Source organism: Ranitomeya imitator, chromosome 3 (genome assembly GCF_032444005.1).
Source record: "Ranitomeya imitator isolate aRanImi1 chromosome 3, aRanImi1.pri, whole genome shotgun sequence".
In the NCBI taxonomy this organism is placed as follows: Eukaryota; Metazoa; Chordata; class Amphibia; order Anura; family Dendrobatidae; genus Ranitomeya; species Ranitomeya imitator.
In genome coordinates this window covers 798,423,239-798,439,330 of record NC_091284.1, presented here as the reverse complement: position 1 = coordinate 798,439,330, position 16,092 = coordinate 798,423,239, and the positions used below count along the sequence as shown (strand labels likewise).

At 45.1% G+C, this 16,092-nt stretch overlaps 1 protein-coding gene across 1 annotated transcript in view; it reads left to right on the top strand.

Annotated features, from left to right (window-relative positions):
* The window catches only part of PDGFD (platelet derived growth factor D), a 302,085-nt gene that overhangs the window by 137,963 nt on the left and 148,030 nt on the right, over nt 1-16,092 (top strand). Inside the window, exon 3 of the mRNA XM_069759213.1 lies at nt 7,289-7,469. Within this exon, the coding sequence (XP_069615314.1) occupies nt 7,289-7,469 (181 nt within the window). The remainder of the gene's footprint in view (nt 1-7,288; nt 7,470-16,092) is intronic.

Sequence of the window (16,092 nt, the reverse complement as noted above, 5' to 3'; positions counted from 1 at the left end):
GGGTACTGTTGTGAATTCTGTGGCAGAGCTCCCTCCTGTGGTCACAAGTGGTACTTCGGCTGATTCTCTCTGGGAGCTTCCGTTTGTGGAGGAAACTGGTACTGCTGCTTCTGAGTTTCCTCCCTCAGGTAATCTGGTGAGGTCGTTAGGTGCTTCTCTACTTAACCCCACCTAATGCTTTGATTCATGCTTCCTGTCAATGTTCCAGTGTTGGACTTGTGTTTCTCTGGATCATTCCTGTGGCCTGCTGCTCTGCATAGCTAAGTGCTTCTTTGCTATTTGTTGCTATTTTTTCTGTCCAGCTTGTCTATTTGTTTTGCTTGGAAGCTCTGGGACGCAAAGGGTGTACCTCCGTGCCGTTAGTTCGGTACGGAGGGTCTTTTTGCCCCTTTGCGTGGTTTTCTTTAGGGTTTTGTGTAGACCGCAAAGTTATCTTTCCTATCCTCGTTCTGTCTAGAATATCGGGCCTCACTTTGCTGAATCTATTTTATCCCTACGTTTGTCTTTTCATCTTACTCACAGTCATTATATGTGGGGGGCTGCCTTTTCCTTTGGGGTATTTCTCTGAGGCAAGGTAGGCTTATTTTTTCTATCTTCAGGCTAGTTAGTTTCTCAGGCTGTGCCGAGTTGCATAGGTAGCGTTAGGCGCAATCCACGGCTGCCTCTAGTTGTGTTTGGAGAGGATCAGGGATTGCGGTCTGCAGAGTTCCCACGTCTCAGAGCTCGTTCTATTATTTTGGGTTATTGTCAGATCACTGTATGTGCTCTGACCTCCATGTCCATTCTGATACTGAATTGCCTCTCATAACAACGTATGTAATATTAATATTAGCAAATACCTCCAATTAGAAATGTACACTGTGTGCAGAAAAATTAGGCAAGTTGTATTTTAGAGGATTATTTTTATTACTAGATGGTGGCCCAATTCTAAAGCATGGGGTATTCTAGAATATGTATAGTAGCATATAGCACAGCCCACACAGTATATAACACAGACCACGTAGTATATAACACAGGCCATGTAGTATATAACACAAGCCACGTAGTATATAGCACAGGCCAGGTCGTATATAGCACAGCCACGTAGTTTATTGCTCAGCCACATAGTATATTGTCCAGCCACGTAGTATATTGCATAGTAGCCACGTAGTATATAGCACAGCGACGTAGTATATAACACAGCCAACGTAGTATATAGCACAGCCACATAGTATATAACACAGCCCACATAGTATATAGCAAAGCCCATGTAGTATATAGCACAGAGACATAGTATATTACACAGGCCACGCAGTATATAACACAGCCCATGCAGTATATAACACAGCCACGTAGTATATTGAAACAGCCACATAGTATATAGCACAGTCCACATATTATATAACACAGCCCGCGTAGTATATAGCACAGAGACATAGTATATAACACAGGCCACGCAGTATATAACAGCCCACGTAGTATATTGCACACCCACATAGTATATAGCACAACCACAAAGTATATTGCACAGCCACGAAGTATATAGCACAGAGACGTAGTATATAACACAGTTCACGCAGTATATAACACAGCCCATGCAGTATATAACACAGCCCATGCAGTATATAACACAGCCCATGTAATATATCGCAATGTGGGTACCATATCCCTGTTAAAAAAAAACAATTAAAATAAAAAATAGTTATATACTCACCTTTCGGCGGCCCCCGGATCCAGCCCAGGCATTTAGAGATGCTCCTCGCAATGCTCCGGTCTCAAGAATGTATTGCGGCAATGCCACGTGATGATGTAGCGGTCTCGCGAGACCGCTACGTCATCATCTCGCGAGACTGCTACGTCATCTCCGGTCATTGCCGCAATGGATTCTGAAAATGTAATGATTTTTTTTTTTTTTTTAACAGTAGATTTTTTTTACTATTGATGCATAGGCAGCATCAATAGTAAAAAGTTAGTAACACAGGGTTAGTAGCAGCGTTAACAGAATGCGTTACTCCGCGTTATGCCGTGGTGTAACGCAGTCCGTTTAACGGACTGCTAAACCGCTATAGGGGCACTGACTGGAGGGGAGTAGGGAAGGACGAATTTGTGGTGACTTTGCCCATCATTGATTGGTCGCGGCCGGCCGCGACCAATCAGCGACGCGGGATTTCCGTTTCAGACAGACAAACAGACGGAAGTACCCCTTAGACAATTATATACATATAGGTTGATTAACAACTATGTTCTTAATCAACCCAAAAGACTCGTAAATATCAAAGCTTAATATTTTTGGAAGTTGGAGTGGGTTATTTTTTAGATTTGGCTATCTTAGGAGGATATCTGTTTGTGCAGGTAACTATTACTGTGCAGAATTATTAGGCAACTTAATAAAAACCAAATATTTTCCCATCTCACTTGTTTATTTTCACCAGGTATACCAATATAACTGCACAAAATTTTGAAATAAACATTTCTGACATGCAAAAACAAAACCACCAAAAATTAGTGACCAATATAACCACCTTTCTTTATGATGACACTCAGCAGCCTCCATCCATAGATTCTGTCAGTTGCTTGATCTGTTTACGATCAACATTGCGTGCCGCAGCCACCACAGCCTCCCAGACACTGCTCCGAGAGGTGGACTGTTTTCCCTCCCTGTAGATCTCACATTTTATGAGGGACCACAGGTTCTCTATGGGGTTCAAATCAGGTGAACAAGGGGGCCATGTCATTTTTTCTTCTTTGAGACCTTTACTGGCCAGCCATGCTGTGGAGTAGTTGGAGGCATGTGATGGAGCATTGTCCTGCATGAAAATCATGTTTTTCTTGAACGATACCGACTTCTTCCTGTACCACTGCTTGAAGAAGCTGTCTTCCAGAAACTGGCAGTAGGTCTGGGAGTTGAGCTTCACTCCATCCTCAACCCGAAAAGGTCCCACAAGTTCATCTTTGATGATACCAGCCCATACCAGTACCCCACCTCCACCTTGCTGGCGTCTGAGTCAGAGTGGAGCTCTCTGCCCTTTACTGATCCAGCCTCCGGCCCATCCATCTGGCCCATCAAGAGTCACTCTCATTTCATCAGCCCATAAAGTCAGTCTTATGATATTTCTTGGCCCAGTCTTGACGTTTTATCTTATGTTTCTTTTTCAAAGGTGGTTGTTTTTCAGCTTTCCTTACCTTGGCCATGTCCCTGAGTATTGCACACCTTGTGCTTTTTGTTACTCCAGTAACGTTGCAGCTCTGAAATATGGCAAAACTGGTGGCAAGTGGCATCTTGGCAGCTTCACGCTTGATTTTCCTCAATTCATGGGCAGTTATTTTGTACCTTTTTTGCCCAACTCGCTTCTTGCGACCCTGTTGGCTATTTGCCATGAAACACTTGATTGTTCGGTGATCACCCTTCAAAAGATTGGCAATTTCAAGACTGCTGCATCCCTTTGCAAGACATCTCACAATTTTGGACTTTTCAGAGCCCGTCAAATCTCTCTTCTGACCCATTTTGCCAAAGGAAAGGAAGTTGCCTAATAATTAAGCACACCTTATATAGGGTTCTGATGTCATTAGACAACACTCCTCCTCATTACATAGATGCACATCACCTGATTTAATTAATTAGTAACTTAATTAGTAGGACAACATGTATAAAAAGTATCATGTGATCAAAATACAACTTGCCGAATAATTCTGCACACAGTGTAGTACAGTTTTTCTGATTCACTATGTCTCGTTCCTCATGTGCAGGCATTGCAGGACCTTAGGTATCCATGGTTATGACTACTAATATGGTGAGTTAGCTAGTTGCTAGTGGTCATAACCATGGATACCTAAGGTCCTGCAGTGCCTGCACATGAGGAACGAGACATATCGAATCAGAAAAACTATACTACATTTCTAATTGGAGGTATTTGCTCATATTTACAGTACAGACCGAAAGTTTGGACACACCTTCTCATTTAACGATTTTTCTGTATTTTCATGACTATGAAAATTGTACATTCACACTGAAGGCATCAAAACTAGGAATTAACATATGTCGAGTTATATACTTAACAAAAAAGTGTGAAACAACTGAAAATATGTCTTATATTCTAGGTTCTTCAAAGTAGCCACCTTTTGCTTTGATGACTGCTTTGCACACTCTTGGCATTCTCTTGATGAGCTTCAAGAGGTAGTCACCGGGAATGGTTTTCACTTCACATGTATGCCCTATCAGGTTTAATAAGTGGGATTTCTTGCCTTAGGCTAGGTTCCCATTGCGTTAATGGGACCGCGCTAACGGACAGCGTTGCACGGCGAAATTAACGCCGTGCAATGCGTCCGTTAGCGCGCCCATTCACAGCAATGGGGACGCGCATCACTAGCTAGAGATGTGCCGGTGTTTTGTGGCGCGCCGTGGACGCTGCTTTCAGCGTCCGAGGCGCGCCTGAGGTCCGTTCCCCGCTCTTGCAGATCGGAGATCTGCGAGAGTGGGGACGTTTAACGCGACCCCTTTACAAAATATTGCATTAGCGCAATCCGCTAGCGCTAGGCGCTAAACGGATTGCACTAACGCAATCTGAACCTAGCCTTATAAATAGGGTTGGGACCATCAGTTGTGTTGTGCAGAAGTCTGGTGGATACACAGCTGATAGTCCTACTGAATAGCCTGCTAGAATTTGTATTATGGCAAGAAAAAAGCAGCTAAGTAAAGAAAAATGAGTGGCCATCATTACTTTAAGAAATGAAGGTCAGTCAGTCCGAAAAATTGGGAAAATTTTGAAAGTGTCCCCAAGTGCAGTGGCAAAAACCATCAAGCGCTACAAAGAAACTGGCTCACATGAGGACCGCCCCAGCAAAGGAAGACCAAGAGTCACCTCTGCTTCTGAGGATAAGTTTATCGGAGTCACCAGCCTCAGAAATCGCAGGTTAACAGCAGCTCAGATTAGAGACCAGGTCAATGCCACACAGAGTTCTAGCAGCAGACAGATCTCTACAACAACTCTTTGAGGAGACTTCGTGCAGCAGGCCTTCATGGTAAAATAGCTGCTAGGAAACCACTGCTAAGGACAGGCAACAAGCAGAAGAGATGTGTTTGGGCTAAAGAGCACAAGGGATGGGCATTGGACCAGTGGAAATCTGTGCTTTGGTCTGATGAGTCCAAATTTGAGATCTTTGGTTCCAACCACCGTGTCTTTGTGTGAAAGCAGTAAAGGTGAACGGATGGACTCTACACGCCTGGTTCCCACAGTGAAGCATGGAGGAGGAGGTGTGATGGTGTGGGGGTGCTTTGCTGGTGACACTGTTGGGGATTTATTCAAAATTGAAGGCATACTGAACCAGGATGGCTACCACAGCATCTTGCAGCAGCATGCTATTCCATCCGGTTTGCGTTTAGTTGGACCATCATTTATTTTTCAACAGGACAATGACCCCAAACACACCTCCAGGCTGTGTAAGGGCTATTTGACCAAGAAGGAGAGTGATGGGGTGCTACGCCAGATGACCTGGCCTCCACAGTCACCAGACCTGAACGCAATCGAGATAGTTTGGGGTGAGCTGGACAGCAGAGTGAAGGCAAAAGGGCCAACAAGTGCTAAGCATCTCTGGGAACTCCTTCAAGATTGTTGGAATACCATTCCCGGTGACTACCTCTTGAAGATCATCAAGAGAATGCCAAGAGTGTGCAAAGCAATCATCAAAGCAAAAGGTGGCTACTTGGAAGAACCTAGAATATAACACATATTTTCAGTTGTCTCACACTTTTTTGTTAAGTATATAATTCCACATGTGTTAATTCATAGTTTTGATGCTTCAGTGTGAATGTACAATTTTCATAGTCATGAAAATACAGAAAAATCTTTATATGAGAAGGTGTCCAAACTTTTGGTCTGTACTGTATATCATTTTTAATATTACACCTACTACATTTTGGGATTGGAACTTGAAGATGGGAATACCCTTTTAAGGATTATAGTTGGTAAGAAAAAGCCCCGGACTGTAAACCTGGGATTGATTCTTTTACTAAGCATTTGCACTCCTCCACATTGAAATTGCAGGACCAAGAAGGGATATGTTACTGATATGAAAATCATGAAAAAATGGAAACACCATTTTTAAAATATCACACTCAGAAATCCCTGCATTTACAGGTCTCAGTTGCTGTCAATGAGGCTATTAACGGTTATCTGAGGAATGTTCTGCCACACCGAATGCACTTGGGCAAATCGTCAAGATCTATGATTAACTTGCATCTAGAAATGCTACAAACCAAAGTGGCACATTTAGGCCAGGCAGGCTGCTCAGGGTAGCACGAGTAACATGCAGTCTGGCGTTGTTGTGTTTTAAAACGGATCCTAGGACAATTTTATAAAAATGGCCGTATCACTGGTCCCACCATTGATCCATTCTGCACTACAAGTGAAATTGGATGTCACATACCAAGCCTAAGGTGTCAAACCAGAGTCTACACAAAGCTTCAGAAGTCATTTGCATGAGATTCGGCTACGAGTCAGATGTCCGGTTACAGGGGTTTTATTTAACTCATACCACCGCTCTGAAACACTATCATGGCGCAGCGTATGATGGTGGTAGAGGTTGGAATGGAGGTCTATCCTCTTCAGTGAGGAGTCCTGTTTTTGTATTGGATGCAATGAAATCTGGCGAATGATTTGGAGACCACGTGGGTCACTCCATGAAGATACCTTCACGAGAGAACGTCACACCAGTCCTACTCCTGGTTTTGTAGTGTGGGGTGGCATATTGTATGGTAGTCAGAACCCTGTAATCTTCATTTCAGGTACACTAACAACTCGGTATTACATTGGTTGGGTGGTTGAAATACTGGTAGAGCCATTTCTTCGAAGTGTTCTAGGTGGCATTTTTCCACATGACAGCACCAGACCGTATGTTCCTTGTGCTACTGTGAGGAGACTGCATAGCTTAAAAGTTAAACAATGGCCTGCAGCATCTCCAGACCTGTCTCCCATCGAGCAATTTCAAAATGGATGTGGCAGCAGGGGATCTTGATGATTTCCCAATGAGTATTTATCGTAACAGAAGTTCTTCAGTCAACCATTACTAAAGTAATTGAAAATATGCCAAGGAGTATAATTGTGTGTATTTCTGCAACTCGGCGCTCATAGTCTGTACATAGACTGGGTGTTTTGAAAATTTTCTTTCGATTATATAATTAAAATGTCTATTGACCCTGTGATTTCCACCATTCCATTACTTTTCTTCTTGGTGTTGTAATTTCGATGTTGAGTGTATATACAGTACGATATACGTTAAGATGTTGGCATTGACATACTCCACTGACTTTCAGGTATGATTTTGTGGAAGTGGAAGAAGCTTCAGAAACAAGCACAGTCGTACGTGGGCGATGGTGTGGACATAAAGAAGCGCCCCCAAGAGTGACATCGAAAAAAAATGAAGTGAAGATCACATTCAAATCAGACGATCACTTTGTGGCCAAACCCGGCTTCAAAGTTTGTTATTCCCTTGTGGTAAGTTTTGAGCTTTGTTGTTCAGTTTGTTATTCTCTTGGTAAGGAGCGGTATGTTTCAAAAACGTTCAAAAAAACCCACTTTAAATAAACTCCGACTGTGTCAGCACGTGAGTGATTGCCGAATCACTTTTGTACCCTTTTGCTGTTTTCACCTATATTGTAGTTCTGTTTTACCTTGAGCAGCCGAGAAAAAATTTTTACTACGAGGTCACCGTCAAAAGCTTTTGGTTCCGCCTGTATTTATTACACTACTTGTATGCTTGTGTCTGTGCTAAAAATTGTAATTTCTTTTGTTCTGCCATAGGAGACAAAAAATAAAATTCACAGCGTGGCCTATATGTCTCCTTACATAAAGTTAGCGTGAAAAAAAAAAATACCCCTTATGTTCACTGTTAAAGGAATCTCACTCAGCCAACCAGTTCTCTTGCCTTGCACTGGTGATGGGCAAAAACCGTGAAACATGTCTGCAAATATAGTTTCTGGTTTACCCTAAGTCATATGAGAAGGATCTTTAAAGGGTCAGTATTGACTTTTAGGATTTCTATGACCGATCAGTGTCAATAAAGTTCCAGGCCTCCTCCTCTCGTAAGGAGCTAAGTGCAGCTGTCTTGCATCAAGTACATGACGGACATCAACAGTGCCTAGCGGACCCTACTGATTGTAGTGTGTGTGTCCTGCAGCAAATATAATGTGATTGTCTCATCAACACTAGTGATGAGCGAGTATACTCGTTGCTCGGGTTTTCCTGAGCACGCTCGGGTGATCTCCGAGTATTTGTGACTGCTCGGAGATTTAGTTTTCATCACTGCAGCTGAATGATTTACAGCTACTAGCCAGCCTGAGTACATGTGGGAGTGGCCTGGTTGCTAGGCAACCCCCACATGTATTCAAGCTGGCTAGTAGCTGTAAACCATTCAGCTGCGGTGATGAAAACTAAATCTCCGAACACTAACAAATACTCGGGGGTCACCCGAGCGTGCTCTGGAAAACCCGAGCAACGAGTATACTCGCTCATCACTAATCAACACCCAAATGGCCCAAATTATAGACACAAGTATTTACGTATAAAACATGGTATATATTCATATATTAATGAAACTAGATATCTTAGATATTCATGAATTAAAGGGATGTTCATTTTTTTTGTTATATTGGTGGCATATCCGCAGGGTATGCCATGAATACCTGATAATTCCAGGAATCTCCTCCCGTGACCTATACAAAGCGGAGATCCTATGAATATTGATTGCAGCTTTTCCTAATGGGATAGGTGGTGGCTGCTTTCTCAACTTTTTCTCTAACTCACATAAACTTTAACCTCTTGGCGACATTTGCCGTACATTTACGTCACGTGCACATTTACGGTGTAAGGCGAACTCTATAGCTGAGCACATTTTATACAGCGAAGATGCCAACTGTGCTATATTGCTGTGATTTCAACACAGCGACATTTATGAGGTTAGCGGCTTTAGAGTTTAGGGGTAGGTTTTATTTTTGACAACTATTCCCCCCTCCCACACGCAACACAATCTTATGTGTCTTCATGGCGGCCCACTGAAGACAATTATGTCTGCCATGTTACTTCTGAAGTCCAGCCTATAGTTGTGCTTCATAGGGGATAGTTAAATGCAGATGCAGAGCGTATTTGCTGTACAAATGTGATCCAAGAAAATATCAGCTCACACGTGGATTAATGTTATTCTATAGAGCTTTGCACGTGTCTGATTTTTCCTCGTACAGACACTGACCAAGGAAAAAAATCACTGCATAACCGAGTTTGATCCAATATTCGGATCGCACTCGGCCATGCAAGTCAATGAGTGCATTTAAAACAATGGACTGCACTCAGCTGACATTTGAGTGCAGTCCAATTTACACACCCTCCCACAATGAAGAAGATGGAGACTTTTTTTCTCCATCTTCTCTTCATCGGAGAGAATCAGATCGCACTATGATCAAAGTTTGATCAGAGTGTCATTTGCATAGTCGTCCTGATTCTTTCAAATGACAAATTCTATGATCCTATGCACTTGCCCTAATTCTGCAATATTGCAAGCTATTGCAGGTCTAAGTCCCATAAGGAGTCTAATTAATGATGTAAAGAAAAAAAAAGATTAAAATAAAATCTAATATATACTGTATATATACTGTATATAAAAAAAAGTTTAAAATGCTCCCTTTTCTCTTAATGTAGATAGCAAAACCTTGGTACTGATTGGGTAACCCCAATACTATTACCCCACTCGCTACCGCATCGGGGCACGTGGGAAAAGCAGAGGCTAAGCGCCACAATTGGAGCATCTAATGGATGTGCCAATTCTGGGGTGGCTGAGGACTGTTGTTCTTAGCCTGGGAGGGGGGCAATATACATGGCACCTTCCTAGGCTATTAATATCAGCCCCCTGCAGTCTGCCTAGCCTTTGCTAGTTATTAATTATACGGAGGACCCCTCTAATTTCTTTGGGGGGGGGTCACCCCTTGTTAACAACCAGGAAAGGCTAAGTAAACAGCTGTGAGCTGATATTAATAGCCTGGGAAGCTCCATGTTTATTATCCCCTTCCCGGACTATAAACATCTGCCCCCAGCTGTCGGCTTTCCCTCAGCTGGTTAATAAAAACTAGGGGATCCCACTCCTTTTTTTTCCCTTTTATTTATTTATTTTTTTACCTAAATACAAACATTAAACTATACACGCACTGTACTAATTATATATGTCACTAACATGTATATCTATGTATTCTATGTAGATATATTTATTCTATTCTATTCTGACGCTGTGAATTTACTGTACTCGGCTGATGAAATGTCGGGTTTCCCATGGTGCATAAAAATCGGATGGCACAGGCATGATCCATGCGTCGTTTGTTTTTTTTCTCACACTCACTGACTTGCACCAGTCTTGTCTGATATACGTGGCCACTTGCAGGATCCGATAGTCCAATCCGAACTGTGAAAAAAATCATTGATGAACAGGGAATCATTGACTAACATTAGTCAGAGTGCAATCCGATTTTTTTTTTTTTTTTTAGCGGATTGCACTCATCTGTTTTACATGTAGATGAGTATGATCCCTTAGGGAAACTTACAGCTTTCAGTTCTGCCATTGCACCCATTTTTTGGAAAAAAGAGACAATAGTAAGTGCAGGCGATATGGCTTTCAGCAACTATTGATAAATAATAAAAAAATATTATTGATACAGTCATGTGCTGATTACAAGCAGAAACACATTAGAAACTCATATGCAGATTTTTTTCCTGCATATTTTCCACATTTAATGTAATTCCATGGGGAAAATCTGAGCAAAAAACTATGTTGCGGATTTCAAGTACGCGATACATTTTAAGCAGCGTTAAAAAGAAGCACAGTGGGGATGAGATTTCTATAAATCCCATCCATTTCGTTGGACTGTAAGATGCTTCATGTTTTGTTCAGTCAAAATATGCAGCGTGAAAAACTCACTGAAAACTCATTGTAGGAACATGAAGGGAATCCATCAGCAGGTTTCTCGCGGGTAATCTGACAGCAGCATGATGTAAGGACAGAGACCCTGATTCCAGAGATGTTTCACTTTGTTTACTGGGTGCAGCGGTTGTGATAGAATGTCTCTGCTACAGGTCAGGCAGTGCTCGGAATGCTGAGCTACGTATAACCCCGCCCACACCACTGATTGGCAGCTTTCTGAGTACATCTGCCAATCAGTGTTGGGGGCGGGGTTACACAGAGCAGTTGACTAGGAGGCACGAGCCACCTAGTCCTGTAGTGATGATCTCCTACTGACAAGGATTTCATTGAAACATCAACACACAGTAAAATACCTGACACGTTGCTGGAATCTCAGATCTCTAGCTTCATGTGTGTATTCTAAAGAAATGCCAATATGTCATGATACAGTTTCCGAGTATGCCGCTTGTCCCTGGGCTTATATCTTTGAGCATTGAGCAGAAGGCTTTTATCTTTTTGACACGAGGAGACAGAATCGCATGTATGGGTTTAATATATTCAGATTAATAGCACATGTTTGGTAAAGTCGGCACATCAATAATGGGGCTGCATCTCTAAAAACTTCTGAACGCCCCCAACCCTGGGAGGTCCTGTAGGAATGCTCTGCATATGTTTCTTTCCTTGTTATGCTCTATGTTGAGAACTATGAGATTGATGACTTGGATTAGCGAGCACTCTGCGCCAATCCTAGTAGTCACACAACCTCCATGTCAATCTCAGGTTGATATTTTAATAGCGCTCACACACGCAGCCATCACACACACACGCAGACATCACACACACACACGCAGCCATCACACACAAGCAGCCATCACACACACACACGCAGACATCACACACGCAGCCATCACACACACACGCAGCCATCACACACACACGCAGCTCTGACACAAATGCATCACACATGCAGCCATCACACACACAGCCATCACACACACACGCAGACATCACACACACACGCAGCTCTGACACAAATGCATCACACATGCAGCCATCACACACGCAGCCATCACACACACACGCAGACATCACACACACACACGCAGCCATCACACACAAGCAGCCATCACACACACACACGCAGACATCACACACACACGCAGACATCACACACACACACGCAGCCATCACACACAAGCAGCCATCACACACACACACGCAGACATCACACACGCAGCCATCACACACACACGCAGCCATCACACACACACGCAGCTCTGACACAAATGCATCACACATGCAGCCATCACACACGCAGCCATCACACACACACGCAGACATCACACACACACACGCAGCCATCACACACAAGCAGCCATCACACACACACACGCAGACATCACACACACACGCAGACATCACACACACACACGCAGCCATCACACACAAGCAGCCATCACACACACACACGCAGACATCACACACGCAGCCATCACACACACACGCAGACATCACACACACACACGCAGCCATCACACACAAGCAGCCATCACACACACACACGCAGACATCACACACGCAGCCATCACACACGCAGACATCACACACGCAGCCATCACACACGCAGCCATCACACACACACGCAGCCATCACACACACACGCAGACATCACACACACAAGCAGCCATCACACACACACGCAGCTCTGACACAAATGCATCACACATGCAGCCATCACACACGCAGCCATCACACACACACACAGCCATCACACACACGCAGCTCACACACACACGCAGCTCTGACACAAATGCATCACACACGCAGCCATCACACACGCAGCCATCACACACACATGCAGCCATCACGCACAAATGCAGCCATCACACACACACGCAGCCATCACACACACACGCAGACATCACACACACAAGCAGCCATCACGCACATGCAGACATCACACACGCAGCCATCACACACACACGCAGCCATCACACAGCTCACACACACACACGCAGCTCTGACACAAATGCATCACACACGCAGCCATCACACACAGGCAGCCATCACACACACACATGCAGCCATCACACACACACGCAGCTATCACACACACACGCAGCCATCACACACACACGCAGCCATCACACACACACGCAGCCATCACACACAGCCATCACACACGCAGCCATCACACACACACAGCCATCACACACACAGCCATCACACACAGCATCACACACACACAGCTCACACATACACGCAGCACTGACTCAAATGCATCACACACATGCAGCCATCACACACACACGCAGACATCACACACACACGCAGCCATCACACACACAAGCAGCCATCACGCACATGCAGACATCACACACGCAGCCATCACACACACACGCAGCCATCACACACACACAGCTCACACACACACACGCAGCTCTGACACAAATGCATCACACACGCAGCCATCACACACAGGCAGCCATCACACACACACATGCAGCCATCACACACACACGCAGCTATCACACACACACGCAGCCATCACACACACACGCAGCCATCACACACACACGCAGCCATCACACACAGCCATCACACACGCAGCCATCACACACACACAGCCATCACACACACAGCCATCACACACAGCATCACACACACACAGCTCACACATACACGCAGCACTGACTCAAATGCATCACACACATGCAGCCATCACACACACGCAGCCATCACACACACATGCAGACATCACACACACAGCCATCACACACATATGCAGACATCACACACACGCAGCCATCACACACACATGCAGACATCACACACACAGCCATCACACACACGCAGCCATCACACACACAAGTAACCACCACACACACAAGCAGCCCCACACACACGCAGCCATCACACACACACAGCCATCATACACACGCAGCCATCACACACACAAGCAGCCCCACACACACACGCAGCCATCACACACACACAGCCATCATACACACGCAGCCATCACACACACACGCAGCCATCACACACACACGCAGCCATCACACACACACGCAGCCATCACACACACGCAGCCATCACACACGCAGCCATCACACACACACAGCCATCACACACACACGCAGCCATCACACACACGCAGCCATCACACACACATACAGACATCACACACACAGCCATCACACACACGCAGCCATCACACACACAAGTAATCATCACACACACACGCAGCCATCACACACACACAGCCATCACACACACGCAGCCATCACACACACGCAGCCATCACACACATATGCAGACATCACACACACGCAGCTCACACACACATGCAGACATCACACACACGCAGCCATCACACACACATGCAGACATCACACACACAGCCATCACACACACGCAGCCATCACACACACAAGTAACCACCACACACACAAGCAGCCCCACACACACGCAGCCATCACACACACACACAGCCATCATACACACGCAGCCATCACACACACGCAGCCATCACACACATGCAGACATCACACACGCAGCCATCACACACACATGCAGACATCACACACATGCAGCCATCACACACATGCAGCCATCACACACACAAGTAACCATCACACACACAAGCAGCCATCACACATACGCAGCCATCACACACACGCAGCCATAACATACACACCAGATACCTCATACACACATGACACACATGCAGCATCACACACACATCACACACTCTCCTCTGTGGTGCGGGGGCGGCTGATGTCCTTGTGCAGCTCTTCAGTTTCTCCTGCTCACAGCTCTGCACTGTCCTGGCACCTCCCCAGTCTCTCCTTCTCTGCCGGGATACCAGATAAGAGCAGGAGAAGCCGGAGCTCCATGCACACACAGGCGGGTATGCCGGTATGCTGACCTTTCATCTTGATTGCTGCTGGCTATCTCCCTCAGAGTGGCAGCGCCGCACAGGAGCCTGCTCATCACATACCCCTGCAGCCTACATGTTGAGGCTGCTAGCGGGATGACGCCACCGTGCACTACAGGTGGCGCTATGTATTGCAATCACTGCTACTGCTAGTCCTCCAGCGGCCCTGTGCAGCTGCTTAGGCACCGGCCCGGGGGGCATATGCATTCCTGCCACCTGGGCCAGTCCGCCCCTGGTAGCAGTTTTCCATGAGTTTAGAGTTACAATGTAAACCTATGGAAAACAAAATCCGCAGTGCACATGCTGCGGAAAAAAACACGCAGAAATGTAGTGTTGTTTGTTCCACAGCATGTCAATTCTTTGTGCGTATTCCTCAGCGGTTTACACCTGATCTATAATAGGAATCCGCAGGTGTAAAACCGCAGGTGGAATCCGCACAAATCCACCAAAAAAATTGCGGTAAATCCGCGGTAATTCCGCATGAACTCTGCAGTGTGGATTACCTGCGGATTTACTAAAATCAGTCTGGAAAAATCCGCAATCTGTGCACGTGGCCTGAAAGCTTCGGCTGCTATCAGTGAGGTTATTAATGGTCATCTGAGGAAGGTTCTGCTATGCTGAATGCACTTGGGCACGAAAATCATCAAGATCCGCCGCTGACAGCTCCCTGTGCATTTGCCAACCATTGTCGTCCCAGATGTGCTTGATGGGAGACATGTCTGGAGACTCTGCAGGCCAAGGTAGCATGTTTAGGCCACGCAGGTTACTCACAGTAGCACCAGAGGCCTCAGGTTGTCATGTTGTAAAATGGCTCCTGGGACACTTTGGAAAATGGCCGTAACACTGGTGAAATACAGGTCACGAAGGACATGACAGGTCCGCTACCAACTTGTTAATCATTGCATAAAAATCCAGGCCATAAAATTACTCAAGCCCTTAGCAAACTATACTGTGCTAGGTATATCCAGCTTTACCGGATTTTTTATACTTCACCCAGTTATTCCTGGATGAGAATCTTGGGGAAATATCACATTCTCCACCACCTGTTCTGTCACTATCTCACAAGTACTACATTTATGTAGAGCAGCCCTTAAGCCAGGATTAGGGATCTCGACCACCAAAAAGTTTGTAGGCTCCATACCCTGTCTTAAAATTCCTACAATGAGTCTATGAAAGACTTCCCTGTGTTTAAGCCTGTCCTACCAAAACGCCTAATGTAGAAGTGCGCCAGTCACTTGGTT